This window comes from Zophobas morio, unplaced genomic scaffold (genome assembly GCF_036711695.1).
Source record: "Zophobas morio isolate AGI-343-1 ecotype UQ-CSIRO unplaced genomic scaffold, CSIRO_AGI_Zmor_V1 ptg000081l, whole genome shotgun sequence".
NCBI classification, from domain to species: domain Eukaryota; kingdom Metazoa; phylum Arthropoda; class Insecta; order Coleoptera; family Tenebrionidae; genus Zophobas; species Zophobas morio.
Window position 1 is genome coordinate 202,447 of NW_026972186.1, and position 17,916 is coordinate 220,362.

A 17,916-nucleotide genomic window follows, 5' to 3' on the forward strand; every position below is an offset into this window, starting at 1 on the left:
TTTGTGATTTAATATAATTATTGGTGACTTTTGTAATGAAAGCAGCAAGGTTAAGTTTGTACGGCCCAAACGGTTATCCAATTCTGTTTTCCTTTGTTCAGTTTATTTTTGAGGTGTCGCGATAATCGTTTGCGGCGAGCGTCAACTAACCTACAGTTAATTTTTTAATAAAGAAAAGAAGATAGCATAGGACAGTACATATTCACATATGTACCTGAATCTCCTCGGTCATTGAATGTTTTCTATTGCGTTTCGGTTTCTTCCTTGTTCTTGAGAAAACGTTCGGCAAAAATAAAATTTCATCATAAAAAAAAAATGTTTGTACTTTTATAGTTTTATGTAATAACAATGTACATTTCAATTCCATGCACTCTTAAGTTGAGTTTTAATACAGGTTTGTTTTTCGATCGTACACGTAATGATTAATTCAACTGAGATCCTGCGGGCACAGGACATGTTGTATTTTTCATTTTCTTTGTGTTGTGTCCACAGAAAAGTCGGTTATAAAAATATGTACATATAAGTGTAAAATGTAAATATTAAAATATTTACATAATTTAGAATACTTTTTTCTTTTGCACTTGTATACTTACCAGGGAGGTGGGTATCGATCTGATTGTAGAGTGAAACTTGGCAAAATTGAACGAAATGCAACAAATAAAATTTTTCACATTTCATTTGTATCAAATAACAATATTATTGTACGCAGTACGCAGCAGTGTTGGAAGTTTCTTTCTCAATTAGGTCGTCACACACTTTGTTCCCTTCGTTAGTTAACAAATTTGACAGCTATCTTTTTTCCGTCGTTTCGTTCTGTTTCTTGCAAGTGAGTCAAACTTAGGAGTTTCATTCTAAATTTTGTAAAGATTTCATTTACTAGAATTAGTTCTAACTTTTAGTATGTTTTATATAAAGAAAAAATAGATTTGCATAGGTAAATGTCGAATGTAATAACATAATTTCATATTCAATTTATAAAGTAGTTCTGTGGGTATGTATGACTGATGCTATTTAAATTAATAAATAGGATATATAAGAGTGACGGATTTTTTTGGTCAGGAAAGGCCGTAAAATTAACACAGACGGTCAATCAATGCTGAAATTATTTATTTCCAATGAATATCATCAAATAACATTTTAAATGTCTAAAACATACTTATATAATATGTATATATCGGAAGAAATAACATCAAGATATCACTATGATTACTTATTTTACAAATGTAACCCTTTACAATTACGAAACGAAAACGTCGAAATCAACATACGGTAAATTTCAAGCAGTCGAACATGTATAAACGTTTTCATTTTCTTTGAAGAAAAAAACATTTCGTTGTTTATACACGTTTTCACATTGCTTACAACAAAACAATTATAATCAGTAATGTATATCATTTTCACCGTTAAGGTAACAAAGTTTGGCCACGCATTTATCACAAAACTGTCGATATGTTTGTGGAGGGAAGAGACGCAGGAACTTATTGTCATGTTGACTACGCATGGAACAAATATGTGGTGGTAAGTAACATGGGAAAAAAAAAAAGGAAGAAACGTATCGTTATTGTCGAAAATCGGAAACGTAGGCTTCGAAAAAAAAAGAATCATTTTATGATAAATGCGTTGGAATGTAATCGTAAAGAAATCTTACGCAATCCTTAAATCCAGGCACTGACGTATGTGAAATATTTTAATACAGATTTTAATCAGTCCTGTGTATTTACAAAGGCGTGTCGAACATAACCGAAATGAGAATATCAATAACAAGCTATCAACATTTAAATACGTGCTTTATACATCTTTGGTATGTTTAGAACATTTTGCAACATTTAGTTTTGCTTCATTTTAACGTAAAACTATTTACAACAGGTTAGCCCACTTTAATCAAGTTAATATAATACAGCACTTAATGTATGGATCGCACATCTATTTAAATCTTGTGAAAAGTAAAGAAGCGGCATGAGCCACGAAACAATTTCAGCAGTTCAGTAATACTGATGGTGGCGGTTTATCAAACACATTGTAACTGCAAAACGAGTGGGTTCCGAAAGTACTGGGAGCATTTTTATTACTTTTGATACTAGAGTAAATTGTGCCGTTTATATCACCAATTTAAAATTTGTCTCCATGGTGAAAGTGACTTCCGCTCTTGTGAAGGGGACAAGGGAGGGGCGGCGATTTTTTTTACCCAAGGAAGACCGACCAACAGAAAAATAACGTAACCGGGTTTTTTCAGAAATTGGAAGTCATGATAATCATGGACACATCGTTACATTTTGACAAAGATTCGTCGTCACGTACTACCGAGAAAATTGATGTCGCTACAAAACCCGTTCAAAAATTTTCATCTCATACGTATACAGGGTGTTTAAATCGAAACGCTGAGACAAATTAAAGGCAGATAGATCTTAATTACCTACATCACAACCTAACAGTTTAGTTTTAAGATCGTGTCGTCCACCCTGTATCTTTAGGCAACTTCGTAACAAATCGCAACAAGAATAATGAGAAAAACAATATATATCTAAATTGTATCACCGTTATTTACAATGAGTATTTGCAAAGAAACGCCAGTAGTATTTCTTAAGTCTCACTCTGTTCAATAAGTGTTAAAAGTAGAGTGAAATTCCGGCGATATGTCTTCCGTTCAGTTCAAACGCTTTATTTTAATAAAAGGTTTGTTTTCCAGTTTCAGTACCGTATTTCTTAAGTCTCACTCTGTTCAATAACTGTCAAAAAGGAGAGTGAAATTCCGGCGATATGTCTTCCGTTCAGTTCAAACGCTTTATTTTAATAAAAGGTTTGTTTTTCAGTTTCAGTACCGTATTTCTTAAGTCTCACTCTGTTCAACAACTGTCAAAAAGTAGAGTGAAATTCCGGTGATATGTCTTCCGTTCAGTTCAAACGCTTCATTTTAATAAAAGGGTTGTTTTCCAGTTTCAGTACCGTGATATTTCTTGATATGTTGCATCGTCCCGCGACAAAACGGAAGATAAATTTACACCGGTTCAGACAGACAGACGCTCAACCTCAAAAGTCGAAATTTAATTCAAAACTGTAGGAAAATTTGGACAGTACTCAAAAACCAACGTGTGCTTTGAATTTGTGCATCAAATAAATGAAATCTGCCCACACCACTCGGTTTTAGAATATACGATAAGCTGTTGTTGAAAAACCATAACTATACTACCAATAATTGAAAACTTCAGTCCGATAGTCCATTTTAACTATACGTTATAACAACCATTTTTTCAATAACAGGATAACAAATTCGCGCTTCTTAAAATCTCACTAGTCGTCCCATGTGGGGAAAGCATTGGGATCGCTCACGAAAAGACTAGAACTCGTCGATGTTGGATTCGACCTGTTAATTACCGATCGTGTATTATTTGTTTCTACATTGTACTGCTGCTCGACTTGGTATTGCTGCGTGGGCTGCTGGGCCCAAGACGGCGGTTCCCAGGCCACTTTGGGGTCCCAATCGTACGTGGGTTGCTCTTGGCTAAAATAAAAATCGAAACCGATCGAGCAAATTTTCAATCATTTTCGTCGCCGCCTTACCTGAAAATGCTCGGCTCCGTGTTATTAAACTTGGGCTTTTCATGATCAGTCACGGTCAACTCGATATTTTGATCCCCGTCACCTTCTTCCAGCGTGCTGTTCGTAATCCCGTAATAAAAGTACATGATGAAACCCAGCGTCATCCATATGGTGAACCTCACCAAGGTCAAAATCGACAACTTAAAGATCAAATAAATGTTGACAGTGATGGCCACTGCTGGAACGAAAGGCAAACCCGGCGTCATGAACATCAAAGTGTTTCTAGAATCCAAAACATTAAACAAGCGCGTTCTAGCGTTTCATCAACCGACCTGTTCTGCGGCTTCCTTGATATGGCCAGCAGGACGCCCACAATCGCGAATAAAAACAGGAAACAGAAGAACGTTAACGTTCCGGTCATATTGTGCATGCCACACACTATTATGAGGTCAAAAACTATTATCAACAAGTATAAACAACCGACCATTTTCATTACGAACATGCCGGATTCTTCGGTGGCGGGACCGGTGTCGACCCATGGGAAAATCGCGGGGCATAGGTAGGTGGCCGCCTTCAAAAGGTATTTTTATTGGAGATTGAAAAAGTGCTGGAGAGTACCTGGAGTCTGCGGCCGATGTAGCCTAAACTGGGGCCCACGGTGGAGCCGACGACGCCTCCGGTGCTGGTGGCGCTGCCCGCACCATGCAGGGTCCCTGAAAGCCATATGTGTATATTCGAACCGTTGTGATCGATTTATTTGAGGAGGTAGGACAGTGAGGTACTACGTGGTTTTTGATGTTGATACTAGGGGATTCTGTAGGAGTTGAAATATAAAGATTATTCTCACCATAGAACTTGTTTTCCGTTCTGTCGGAGACCAGGAATTGGTCGTCCCTCATGGAGAAGTCCTCCTCTTGCTCGTCGGCACCGAAAGTGTCATCGCTGTCAGGTGAACTGCAAGAGATTACTATTAGTGCACAAGCTAAGAAAAAATGGAACAAGTAACCTTCTTGTGACCCTCCTCACCATCACTCTCTGCGTGGTTTGGTTGGGTATGGGCGAGGGTGCCGGCGAGGGAATCGGCGGTCCAAGGTTCGCGTCAATCGCTTGCTTCAGGGCGTCCGGATGGAGTTGGTTGCCGTACAACCCTTGTCCGCTAGGATTCTGACTGAGCCCCTCTTTAGTTGGAGATCCCCTCAACGGAGTTCTCAAACTCTGAGGCAACAACTCTACTAAATTCGTAGAGTGGGGTTGATACCTCAGTATTAGGACACACGTCGAGACTAACGTATAAGCTAAAAGGGTACCTATCGACATCATTTCTACGAGGATTTCTAACCTTATAAAAAGAGCAGCAACACCGGCTGCCAAACCACTAATGAACGTCGCTAAAGCCGGGGTTCCCGTGCTCGGCCAGACTTGAGAAAATACTCTGAAAAGTGCGTACAAACGGCTGAGTCGGTGGGATCGGCACGGGAGATACCTACTTGAAAATTAATCCGTCTTGAGCCATTGCGTAAATAATTCGGGGCATGGGGAACATGGAGCCGAACATACTCACTGTGAGACCGGCCAGGGCTCCGACTGCCACGATGTATTTACATTTGTAAGCTTCGACTTGGCCGAACATTTCGACCAAGGCGGAATTCTCGTCGACCTTGTCGTAGGGAACTAGGAAGCACATAAAAGCATTTCGGCGGCAGCAAAAAAATGCCTACCTATTAGCGTTAACATCATGGAACTTGTAACGTAAGCTGTCAGTATAATGCCTAAACTCGTTATAATAGCAAGAGGTATCGACTTTTTCGGATTTGTGGCTTCCTCCCCCGTTGTTGCTATGATATCGAAGCCGATGAAAGCGTAGAAACAAGTCGCAGCTCCAGTAAACACCTCAAATCAAAATACGGTTTCGTCTATCTACACGTTCTGGTGGCGTATTAGAAAACGAGTCCTCGCCGCCACCACAGCGGTGGGAGTATTGACAAGAAGGAAAATCGAAACGTTCGGTTGATCGTATGTGCAACAAATTCTATCACACAGCGCTTCCCGTCTTCCCTCCCTCCGCTGCGAAAGAAGCGGAATATTTACGAGGCGACTTCATTAGTGCAATAATGTAGCAAGCTAAACGCAATAAAAACTTTGCCATTTTTTCCCGCGAAACTTTGATCAGACTCGGTTGTAATTCAAGCCGAAAACTTCCCCAACTTACCCCCGACCATCCTTTTGGCAAAAACCCGTCGTGCTTGGTCCAGTTATCCGTATTAACGTAGAAAAGGCCGGCGGTCATGACGAACACCCAAACTGCTAAATTGATGGCATTGAGGACGTTGTTGAATATGAGCGATTTTTTCACCCCGGCTGCCAAAAGGAGCATCATCAAGAGGGTTATGACGAACGCCAGGAAATCCGGCGCTCGGCCTGGAAGTAAACACGACGACAAATTAGTTTTTCGCAGGGAATTCTTGGCGGGTGAGTAATGAATACTTTTTTATTTAACACGATGGGCTTTTCGTGAGAAGATTTTTTTTTGCTGCGAATGATTTTTAATCGAAGCTGGTGGTTTGGGGAGTTTTCTTTTTCCGGTGTATAATACATAAAATGGATTTGGGAATAATTGCTTGGTTACCAAGTGGCGCATATGGGAGGGGATCGTTAGAAATATATGATCAAGGGATACGCCGCACACATTTGGAAGGTGGAGTTCGTCCAATGGTCAGTGACCCATGTACATGGATTTCGATCTTTACGTGCATACATGTCTTCGTAAATTTTTTATGGTTCGTATATTTCGTGTTATTCCTCAACGAGAAAGGAACCTCAAAAAATGTACATTGGTATACTTCGTTCTCCTATACACTGTGCCTGGTTTTCTGCTTGCACCCAGAGAATTGTATTTTTCTACACACACTGCAAATCATCAACTATGTATAACGGACTTATGTATAAAAAGAAATTAACATTAACAGCAGTTTCATCAAAAATAAGAAAATAACAACTATGGACTTATTTTTAAATTTAATTAATTAATAAATCTTTGCTATCGACTGGTGGACGAAATGATTGCCTTCTGTTTTATCAACTTTTAAAACTAATATTGTGGCCAAAAAATACGTACCGCTTTTTGTAAAGTTCTCCGCAGAAGTCGATATTAATAATAAATTGCAAGGTTGTCTGTTTTAAATTCGTTAAATATTTACTGCGGCAAGACGAACCGATTCAACCGACAAATAAAAGATTCATGAGGCTTACAAACGCCTGGCTTCATATTCCACCCCAGAGCAAATGAAAAGGTTTTGTTATTGTTGGGAAAACACGTTAATTCCAAGTACAGAAGTGGGTACGTACAAAGAGCAAATTAAAAATTTCGGTGCGTAAGTACGAAAGTGCAAAAAAGCAAACGAACAAGACAGTGAATGTAACATTTAGACGATGAGTGATACAAAATCGAATCCTTATCCCTATTATCTTGCAATTACGAAATATAATAGCTTCCCACCAAACGCATTTTTGTTCAGATTTACAAACTCATCACAAAAACATTAAACCAATTACGAGTCTCGATCACCATTATTGACATAAATCACATTTCGACCACCAACTGCAACCGCGTATCGTCCCCTTGATGGCCATCCAGCATCGAATCGATCCGCAGCGTCGAATTGTGCACCGGCACAATTAGCACAATTCCTCGACGATATTTCATACAATTTCACTTACCGAATATATTGCCGACGATGCTCGTCTCAACAGCCTCCTTAATTGCTCCATTTGCCAATGCATTAAAACAGGCACTAAGCGCGCAAGCACATGCTGACGTTCCGATCAAATATTCTAGAATCATGTTCCAGCCAATCACGAAAGCGATGAATTCGCCCACGGTCACGTACGAGTACATGTATGCCGAGCCTGTCGTGTGTGGCACCCTTACGCCGAACTCGGCGTAACATGCTCCTGAAAACAGAGATGGAGAGTGAGAGAGGAGAAGCGGTCTCGTAGATGTTAAGGGAAAATTATGTCAATAATGACTAATTTGTAATCAAACGAGGGTTGGTGGTAAACAACCTTTTTGCAAATGTGGAGGAAGTGTGTACACGTGTGGTTCTAATTACATTAATGTCGCAATTAACGTTTGGTAAGTGGATGCGCGAAGGGGAGGGGGACAAAGCTGACATGGAGTCGCGTTTGTGGTCATTTTAATATCATTTGCCACAAGTTCGTTTGAACACACGAAGAGATAGAGCCGACGGCACACCACATCAGTGCTGTAGTTATATTAGGTTAATTAACCACACTGTCCGTAGTTACAGAAAACACGGTGGACGATTCACTTTATATCTCGATGAAACGGTGAATCATATAATCCTTTCTAGTTGAATTTTAAAACGGCGCGAGTATAATGCCACAATTTTATTTGTGGTCTTAATTCTTCAACTCCTTAATTTCTTAATTACTTAAAAGGAAAATTGTAACCGGCCACTTTGAACTCGAGTGTTTCCGATTATGTCGTTCATATTATGTTCTTTGTGCTAATGATATAGCTCATGGCACTGCAGAACTGAGTGTCGTCGGGAGGTTCGCTTTTCCTTTTGCCCGTTTTAACTCCACGGACGAAAACTGAAAACCGAAAACCGAGTTGTCTTTTCAGTAAACGCGACGATCTCGGCTGAAAAATAAGCTGCATTTGACGCAGTAAATTGCTCTATTAATTGAATTGATTCCCCAGTCTCGCTTCTCTCAAAACTAAATCACGACCCTTTCGTTATCGACGAGATTCGCTCCTTTCTTTATCGTTGTCTTATTCTCGCTGTGCTATTAAATCTTGCCATTAATTTTTATATCTTACGAGTTTCTTGGTATTTGTTCTTGTTTATTGACGCACTAAAGGGGAAAATGGCGCCACAAACAAAATTTAAGATATGATGTGAAAAACGCCAAACGTAATGGAAACGTCGGAATGTTTTATTTGCATTAAAATCGTTTCGTGGCGGTCGGGAGTTTGTTGTTTTAAGTAACTGGGATAAATAACAAAACGAAATTTCGCTCTTCGCACGAGGATCGACATTTTAAATTCAATTTTGGTCGGTAAAGCTCATTTTTGAATTCTAACTTCCGAGCACGGTCTTGATACATAACTACACCCATATGTGGTGTTTAGTTTTCATGCAGACGCCTGTCGTTCACAACATATCGTATTTTCGTTCCGATCCCTGAAACGAGAAACGTCTCCACTAACAAACCGTCCATATAAGCACTCGAATTGCCCGATAAAGTACTTTTCGATTCCCGTTATCGCCTTAACAGGACCCGAATAAGCAGGTAACTGTTCGCCGATCCCATCCCCGACCGTCGCGTCGCAGCAGCGAATCGTCCCCGTATCGCCAAACAACCAATCTCTCAAATTGAAAGCGGACGCCCTTTTCGTGGCGGCCCTTTGAGGTGAGTGAACACCAAAACTCGCCTTTAGTAACTCTGTAAGTAGTTTCCTAAAGTTATCCCTCGGGAGATCCGCGAAAGTTACCGTGTTTGTACAACATACATCCACGCCCAAAGCGCCCCATTGTTTAACCAGATGGGTCTTGCATAGGTGATGAATTCAAAACAAGCTTCCAAATTCCGATACCTAAATTAATGTTTGCGCCGAAACGAATCTTCGGCTGTCGATAAAAGTGACGAGCGAAGGTTTTAACCGGATTCCTTTAAAACTGTCAGGAGCTTGTATTCCCGCAGGAATGTTCCGCATATTTGCGGTGACGGCGCAATCATGTTCCGATAAATGGGGCCGTGTTATGGATTAAACGTGTTCGCGGCGCAGAACATGGGAGGCGAACGGTGGAGGACACGTGTCGCTGAACGAAAATAATGCCGGGGATTACCTGAAAATATGCTAGCTACTGCGGCGATGACGAAACTGATGACTACACCGGGGCCGGCGTAGTGCTTGGCCACCATTCCTGCCACGAGGTACATTCCCGTACCCACGCAGCTTCCGACTCCCAGGGACGTCAGGTCCAGCGTCGTCAGGCATTTCTGGAACGTTTCAGTGTTTTAACCGACATAATAATGGCTTATTCACAAACAACTCATACGAATTATATTTCAAGTTGTTTATGTGGTGCTATAATTGATATTTTATACACGGTGCGATATGAAGTGCGTTTGAGCTGATTTTCGCAACTCCGCTCCGTTTCAACTGAAATGACGGCATCAATTTTTCCGAGGGAATGAACAGACATTTTTTTTTTTTTCGTTTCAGAATAATCTAAGATACACTTGATATTTGAAGTTGTCGGTTCAATCGGTTCGGAGATTACTTATTTTGTTGAGAAAAATGTCAGCTTTGGAGAAGTGCTTAATTTGGTCCTTTGATTCTCACAAATTTATCAAAGAAATATTTGTCAGAGTTAAAATGATAGTGTGCATACATATGTCTCTCGGAAACCCAGCCCTTCCACGCCCTGCGGCCCTACTGTATCATCACAAAATAAATGAAACCTTATAAATAATCTCTACAATAGAAATCCCCGAAGAATTTACAGTATAAGCCACAAAACCTCTGACGTAATAACGATCTGCCCGCTCGAGGCAACGTGTGTCCGTTCCTTGGTTTCGCCGTAAAATTTTATAATTTTTCTGGGTTATTGTCCTCCCTTTTCGTAATCTCATCTAGCCGTAATTCAAAGCTCGAATTTGAAATAAGCTAATTAAAATCACAATTTACCAGATGGCTTTAAGCTGTCCGCACCAGTGACGGTCCGTAATAAGCAATTTGCGTGCCGCCGGCGTCGTTTGCATGTATTAGGTAATTATGGAAAGCTGTGGACGTGTGCCTTTATTAATACAAGCTCAGATATCACCTGATAATCCAGCTTTTTTTTCCATCCAAAAAAACTATAAAAATCCGACTTTACGACTGCAACTTTCAATTCTTATTCCGTTGACACGAAGATCTTTTATTACCGACCTCCCTTTTCGCCATACATTTTTAACCTGATGAAATTTTTAAGCTCTTGTGTCATTTCGTGCACCGAAGCAACACTTACAGTTACAATAAAATCTGCTTTTGCTACTATATCATTCTGCTTTACGCACTCGTTACATAATAATAACGGACAAGGAACACCGTCGCCGTGATGGCACGAGATGAAATTGTTTTCGCAAAAATCTCGCAGTTTAATTAATTTTGCTTCAGCTTCATATCCTATGCTGTTTTCGTTCTGGGGGACACGAAGCTCGCTCGTGTTTGACAAACGTTGAATATTAATTAGCCATCGATTTAAGTGCTTCGCAAAAATTTATTTTAACGTTACACACCGGGAATTTGGCATACGCGTCAAGAGCAAAAAGTGCTTCGGTTTTTAAACATGTGGGACCTGTTGCCTCTTTTCAGAAATAAACCGCAATTTTAACCACGAATGTTATGCAAACAGGAATCAATTCGTCGATTTTGTACCATTTTATCGGTATAAATTTTGGGTTTGTTATTTACGAAGCTGCAATTAGCTTTTTTGGAGATATAAAAATTAATACGGAAATAAAAAGCTGGGACACCCTGCAAGCTGGTATGAAAATTTTCGGCGTAAAAAACTGCATCCCTTCGTGGCCGCAAACTCGTATTTTCCTGACCGCACTTCAATAACAGCCTCTAAGTCCATAAATCTTCCCTCTCCGTTTAAGTGAAACAGAACCGTTTATCATCTCCAGCCCCTCTGAATATGAAACAGTGTTACCCTAGTATTTGTCTCGGTTTAAAACGGAATCAAAGGCTGGAACTAAGCAAATATTCAAAGTGTGTAAATGAGTTCCACCGTCCTACTCCCTCGAGAAATATTATTGCCGTTAGGGTCGCATCAGTTATCGTAACCGAACAAATCTGACCAAAATTCAACCTACCGTGAGCTTTTGTTTGCGATCGTCCGTTCTTGCCGATTTGCTTTGTTCCTGCAGGCTCTCGACATTCTTCGTCCGTATCAACTTGCTGAAGAGAACCAGACCATCTCTCCGGAGCGTTTCGCGATCACCGAGCCAAGCACCCACCTTCATTCTGTAAAAAAAATCTACTCATCGTCTCTGAGAACATGTCGGTTTTGATTTCGTTTGATGTCGAAATCCCACAACAACGCAGCTTTGACGTGCAGTATTTGAAAAGTTGTTCCACAATCCGACAGGGAAGGACAAAAAGAGCTGTGAGGCATTTCCGAAGTCGTAATTACAATATTCGCGTAAAAGACAAGGTTCAATGGTCACAAATAATTCACCGATTCACCCCTAATTAACATTCTTCATTCCGGAACGTTTGTTCCAACCGCGCCGACGGAAATAATTATAAGGATCGTGATAATTCTGCTGCTGCTGAATAATTGAAACACAACTCTAGGAAGTTAATCAGGATGTAACTTAAAGGCGATAGTTACGCAAGTTTCGTTTTCGTCTTTTTGTCGGTAATTACAACAGCACTAAAGCTAACCCGTTTCTTCGCAGCCCTTCACGTAATAATGTATAAAATTGAAATTTTCCCCGCGGGCTCGCCTTTAATAAAATATCGCATGTGGAATAAATGAAACTTTGTTCCAGTTTCTACGCCAGCTGTTTGCGTCACCTCCGCAAAGCCTCAAAACCGGCCACAATTAAATTTCGGTGGTAGCAAGCTATTTTACCACCCACGACCCATAGAAAACATTTATTGGCGGTTTCCAATTCAAGAATGTCCCAGATATTTATTATTATTATTAATATTATTATTAGTGACATAATGTCCAACGAGCAAAGGCCCAATTACAGGTCACGAATTATTGTGAAAAATTAGTTTACAGAATGACGATGGAAGCACCTTCTAATCTCAAGCACTGAAGTACCTACTGAATATGTCTACATGCTCGTCAGATGGGAAAAATTCTGAAGCATTCGAAAAAGTGGCGAACCCAATGCAAGTCAGCACGTGGAGCTGCAAAGTAAAATGTATTTTTGTAACGAGCACTAATCCTATTAAAAATAATCTCCGGGCAATCTTGTAGGCCATTAAGAACTTTAAATAAGAAGATAACCGAATGTCCAATGCTTCTATAGACAACAACCAAGACAGATTCAGCCTGTCAAGAAGCAGGTCTTGGAGCCTATTACGAGATATACTTCATCGACTATGAATGCTACTGATTTAAGAAATCTACGTTGAATGCGCTCTAATGCAGAAATATACCCATTGTACAAAGACGACCAGACTACTGAGGCATATTCAAGGTGGGATCTAACAAAAGCACGATAGAGATGTCTTAACGTTTCAGCAGCATCAAATTCACGACCATTACGTAAAACAAAACCCAGTGCTTTAAAAGTAGCCTGTGCTATGGTTTCGATGTGTGCATTGAACAAAAATGCTACAGAATACTCCAAAGTTATATTAACGTTAAAGTAAAGATGATAGTCGTGACGACGTTGACACGACTCGTTTTTTTACTTTAAATTTTTGGGACTTTTGGTAGCATTTGAAGCAAAAATGGCTTTGTTACTATCGAAAAATAGACTTTAAAAGTTATTTTAGTAATAATGTTATTTGCAATATATCGATATATCGACAAAAATATCGTTTCTTATGTTGAATTGTTATACATACCACAACTATACTGACCTAAACAAGGTTTTAAAAACAAATTGAAGTTTTTTTTTGCGTTAGATATAAAATTGTTGGTGTGAGATTATGTATAAATTTCTACAAAAGAATCTCCTAATATGTAATATTTTCAGAGTGCGTGTGGTATATGGAGATATCATAACATTTATCAGAAAACTTGTGAAACCATTTTGCCATTATGAAGTTTAACACATCGTTCTCCAAATCGGACTTGTTCATTCGAGAAAAGAAACAGCGATGGCATATATTGTTTGAACTATCAGGAAAAGAGAGAGAAAACAAAAGGGTAAAGTATGTATACTCGGGTCAAAAGTTACCATGAAGTCTCGATTACTACTTAATTACGCAGCTGTTGCGTAAACACGTAAATCATGAAAACGTAGCCAGTGTGTTTCCAGAAAAGTGATGGATACGTTGTTACTGTTGCCCATTTTGGTATAATATACCTAGTAGAAAAGTTGCTATTCCGTATCTGTGCTATGTAGCGATGTGCTATAAAGTTCCATCAGTAGTGGCTGTTACGTATCTGGGACTAAAAATGTTAGTTGGGATTGTTCATCTCATAAACATGCAATAATAGAAATCAATTTCAAAATACCCTGGCAAAATATCAAATTAAGTGACAGCGTTTCACCACACAACCTCACAGCACGACGACACAAAACAAAACAAAATAGATATTTGATTATCTTGTAGCTAAAATTTTATCTTTGTTTGATTATCTGTCCCCACATAGTTATTCCAATGAAAAGCGCTTATCGACATGTCATAAGCAAAGAAGGGCAGTGAACTCGGCCAAACGAAACCACACTTATTAATTTTTTCATCCGCGTTGTTTTTCGTATCTATTGATTTTGTATTCCAGTATGGCGCATCGGGTGGTTCAAATATTTACCAAAGCGCTTTTGTAATGGTCGCGTATTTCATTTTTGGCTCTAAATTATTGAAAGACTAGCTGGTAAATACAATTTTTCATCATTATCGTATTCGAGCACGTGTCGACATTCATTACTCTTCGTGCTTATTTTGCAGATATCCCGATGTAAAATGGTAACGGTATAAAGGGATTGTCACCCACGCCATGTCACGTTTAATTTTTAAATAGTGTGTGCGTACAAAATTCATTAGCGTTGATTCGTTTTAATTTTATCGCTGCGTCGAGACGGCAAAACGTGCAGCGGAAGAAATTTTAAGCGGCTGGGGATGCGTAAACGTTAGAAATGGTGCTCGAGTCTTTCTTCAGGGAGAAAATATTACGGCTTTAACGAAATAACTACGTTTTTAATGGAGCATTTAAACATCTAATGCAATTTTAGGAGCGGTTATTGGCTACGCAACTGTCGCCGGTCTTGTGTAACAACATGTAGCTTTTTTTAAAACATTTCGATACCCTAGACTTTTTTTCTTTTGAAAATATTGTAATTTAAACTTCTTTACGATGAAATCAGATCATTGATGGATCACTGAATTTTTGTGTTCGGTTTATTTTCCTTCGCTTACCACACTATAATTATTTTCATCCAACGAAAAATTCACAGCAAGCGTCGTAACCCAATTATTTCTGAACTTTATTCGAAATGCCTGAGATTCCTGAAGGACTCAGTCGTTTTTCTCTCAGGATACCATCGTTTTCAGTAATGATCGCAGCTTTGGCCTCAGTGTCGCTATACACCATACATTTTGTGAAGTAACTGCATTTTTTCAATATGAAAAGTCAAATGCTTTACATTCGGATTCTAGTAAGTGCCTCCTAAACATTTTGTAATAATTTGTTGACTTGAATTTTTTGCACTTTTATGAAATAAATTTTATTAGTTGTGCGGGTTTTAATTTATTCCAAGTTAATCAACCTCATTTTCTTTCCGAAGACTCGGCGCCCCTCTGATTGAAATACAGCCGTCTGAACCGTACATAACGACTTATTTAGTCCAATTTAATTAAGGAAGGCGATTCGGGCATCCCGACGCCTCATACCGCTCTAAATGAATTCACTTTGATTCCCGCGTCGCCGGCTCCCAGAAAAAGCGAAAATTGAGCCCCTCAGATATTCCAATATCGGTAATTCATCCAACACAATGAAGAACGAGGTTGGTGTTTAATATTCCATTTCTGCTCCAGCAATTTCAATTTTATCCATAACGCAGCTGGTGAACCGTGAAGGTTAGCTCATGTGGGCGACCGAAAATCTGCAAAAGTGTTCGAATTGGCGCAGAGGTTAGCCGCGCAGACCTCAATAAAACAAGAATTTAATTTGCACACCACCCGCACCCCGCCCCTGAATGAATTACACGGGCGCCGAAAGCTAAAACTGGGCTCTTTTCGCCTTTATTTAGTAATTTCGGATGTAATTTAAATTAATGAAAACGCGGCGGGATATAGGCTGATCTGCGGTTAGTGTATTACACGTTATGAAATGACACATTTTTTATGTTTTTTTTTTTTCGTTTCGGAGCGATGATTGGAGAAAATTGCTTCTGGGGAGCTTATGAAGCTCTTTAGTAGCGGCAAATATGGTGGCGCACGTGGAGGTTTTAGATGAAAACGTGTAAAAGTTAATGGGATTGTTAAACAGATGTAAAAAGAGAAGCAAAGTCTGTTCGTGTGGGATTACGAGTTTTACACAAAATGTTTAAAAAGAAAAGTGCGGTAACAAAGTACAAACTCGTATAAATCCCACCACAAAGTTAGGAGTTTGGCTTCCATTATTATTAACAGCTTTGTTTATACTATAAAATTGGATGTTATTAATGAACGAAATGTGAAGTTTTGATCCATAAAATGTGGAAACTTTAAACTTTCGTGAATATTTAACTATATTTCGAAACCAATAAATTTATTAGTGCGTAATATACCCTGATTATTTATTAACAAAAGATTAGAATGCATTCGATAGTTTTTTGAGTTTGGCAACAACGTATATCGTATTTTGTGTTGTGAGTGTTTGAAAAAGGTCTAGGATTTCAAAATTTTCCAATCCGGTTTGCTGCCATAAAAGGGATGTTAAAAGTTTATGGAACTCATTTACTACGACATTATTAAATTATTCAAGTTTCCAGTCATTTACAAAGTTCTATACACCATAGCCATTACCTTCTCATTTTTAAATAATTTATCCATATTATTGTATTCCCAAACTTTCGACTCGAAAATAAATATTCTAAACTTTGACGACAACGAAAAATTCCCAGAACGTTGTCTTCTAAAGCTCTGGAAATTTGAGATTTCGGTAAATATAAAACGCACAAGGTTTTTGGAATAAAGAAGAATGGAAATTCGCTACAAACACTTTTAAAATGAGCAGGAGTTGAATTTTCACAACTTAAAAAATTTCATAATATTAATTTTTAATATTTTGCAGAAACTCTACATTCAAAGAAAATGCTTAAATGTTTAATTAATTCCGAAAAATCCAGCTCTGCGAAAGAAAAAAAGGCACGAAGTACGTAAAAATAAAGCAAAGCGATAATTGCACGTTGGCGTAAAAGCGGTAGTCTACGTAGGCACCCCCGTCCCACTCCTTTCCATTCATCCAAATATCACTCATTTAGACGCATTTTCACTTCCTCCGCAATTCGGGCGCTCCATTTAGTCGTGCGAAAACTTGAGATCAAATTAACAGAAAATCTAATCGCACATTTGAAAATCAACATCAAACAAAGGCCGTTTTAATCTCCCACAGTGGCGGCGATCGATAGATACTCTAACCACCATCGTTAGACAAACGCGGCCGTGTTTATTCTTGGATCCGCCGTCGAAGTGGTAAATTATCCTGGAGCAGCAGCGTCAGAAAATATTTATCTATATCGATTTCTCGCCGAATTGGTAAAAGCTTATGAATGAAAGCAACCTGTAGGGACGCGATGACGTCACGTCGGGGACCGATGGCGTCGTCCGACTTCTAACCAGTTGCTTTCTAGGTAAAATCGATGTCGTCGTTGCGCACAAATGTTAATTCCGTGTCCGTTTTTCCCGTCACAGATACAAATTACAAGCTGACAAATGCAGGTTTCGTTATGCTGCATGTAAATGAGGCATATCTCGAGCTGAGGCGCCGATGAATTATTGATAATGTAATTTAAGAGGTATTTTTGGAAACTCGTTTATGCGAGCATTCGGATGCAAATTTATTTAAATCATCTACGTTGACAAAGGCGTTTTATTAGAAAGTTTGAGACGCATCGCGGCGCATCCACCATTTTTAATTAGCCGAGAGAAAATGTTTCAATCAATATGCAGTTGCGGGTTTCGAACTGAAACGGTCGGCAATATTTTATTGCCGTAGAATGTTGGGGTATAAACAAGGTATATTTGGAGAAAGAAATATTTTTAAAGCATGTTGCGCACTTTCCTAAAAGACACTAAAAGTTATCCCGGTAGACCGTTATTAAAATAATAATCAGGAACATTCGCTTGCAGTTACAACTAGCAAAACAAACTTCTTTTGAAAAGGTGAATCGCTAAAAAAATCACCAAACTATGTATTAGAAATAGTTTTTTATCAGCATTACAATGCTCTCTGCGGTGAATTCATACCAAGAAAAATTATTTTTAACTGTTCTCGAGAGCTTTCTCTGCACCAAGTATGTTGAAGTGCATTCACGCAAAACTTCACAACACTTGAGTTAATGCGGTCATACTTTGAAGAATAATCCTGGTCCCATCTCCAGAGATAATTTTCGCGGAGACGGAAAACCCAACACAGTACAATGTAAGTAAATTAAAAACGTCAAAATGGATAAATTAAACAAACCTAA

General features: G+C 39.0%; 1 protein-coding gene across 5 annotated transcripts in view; it reads right to left on the bottom strand.

Annotated features, from left to right (window-relative positions):
• Positions 1–893: 893 nt before the first annotated feature.
• LOC135144024 (solute carrier family 7 member 14) overlaps positions 894–17,916 on the bottom strand; it is a 69,345-nt gene continuing 52,322 nt past the window's right edge. For 4 of the 5 annotated variants that reach the window (XM_064075957.1, XM_064075953.1, XM_064075955.1 and 1 more), the window contains 12 exons: positions 11,428–11,578; positions 9,411–9,564; positions 7,255–7,488; positions 5,747–5,955; positions 5,256–5,427; positions 5,025–5,208; positions 4,544–4,969; positions 4,385–4,491; positions 4,156–4,250; positions 3,870–4,108; positions 3,559–3,819; positions 894–3,499 (listed from right to left, as the gene is read on the bottom strand). In XM_064075957.1, coding sequence (XP_063932027.1) covers positions 3,289–3,499; positions 3,559–3,819; positions 3,870–4,108; positions 4,156–4,250; positions 4,385–4,491; positions 4,544–4,969; positions 5,025–5,208; positions 5,256–5,427; positions 5,747–5,955; positions 7,255–7,488; positions 9,411–9,564; positions 11,428–11,577 — 2,442 coding nt within the window. In that variant the 5' untranslated portion in view covers position 11,578 and the 3' untranslated portion in view covers positions 894–3,288. Of the gene's footprint in view, positions 3,500–3,558; positions 3,820–3,869; positions 4,109–4,155; positions 4,251–4,384; positions 4,492–4,543; positions 4,970–5,024; positions 5,209–5,255; positions 5,428–5,746; positions 5,956–7,254; positions 7,489–9,410; positions 9,565–11,427; positions 11,579–13,760; positions 13,793–17,916 lie in introns of those variants that run through there. The other variant, XM_064075956.1, reaches the window with a different exon arrangement.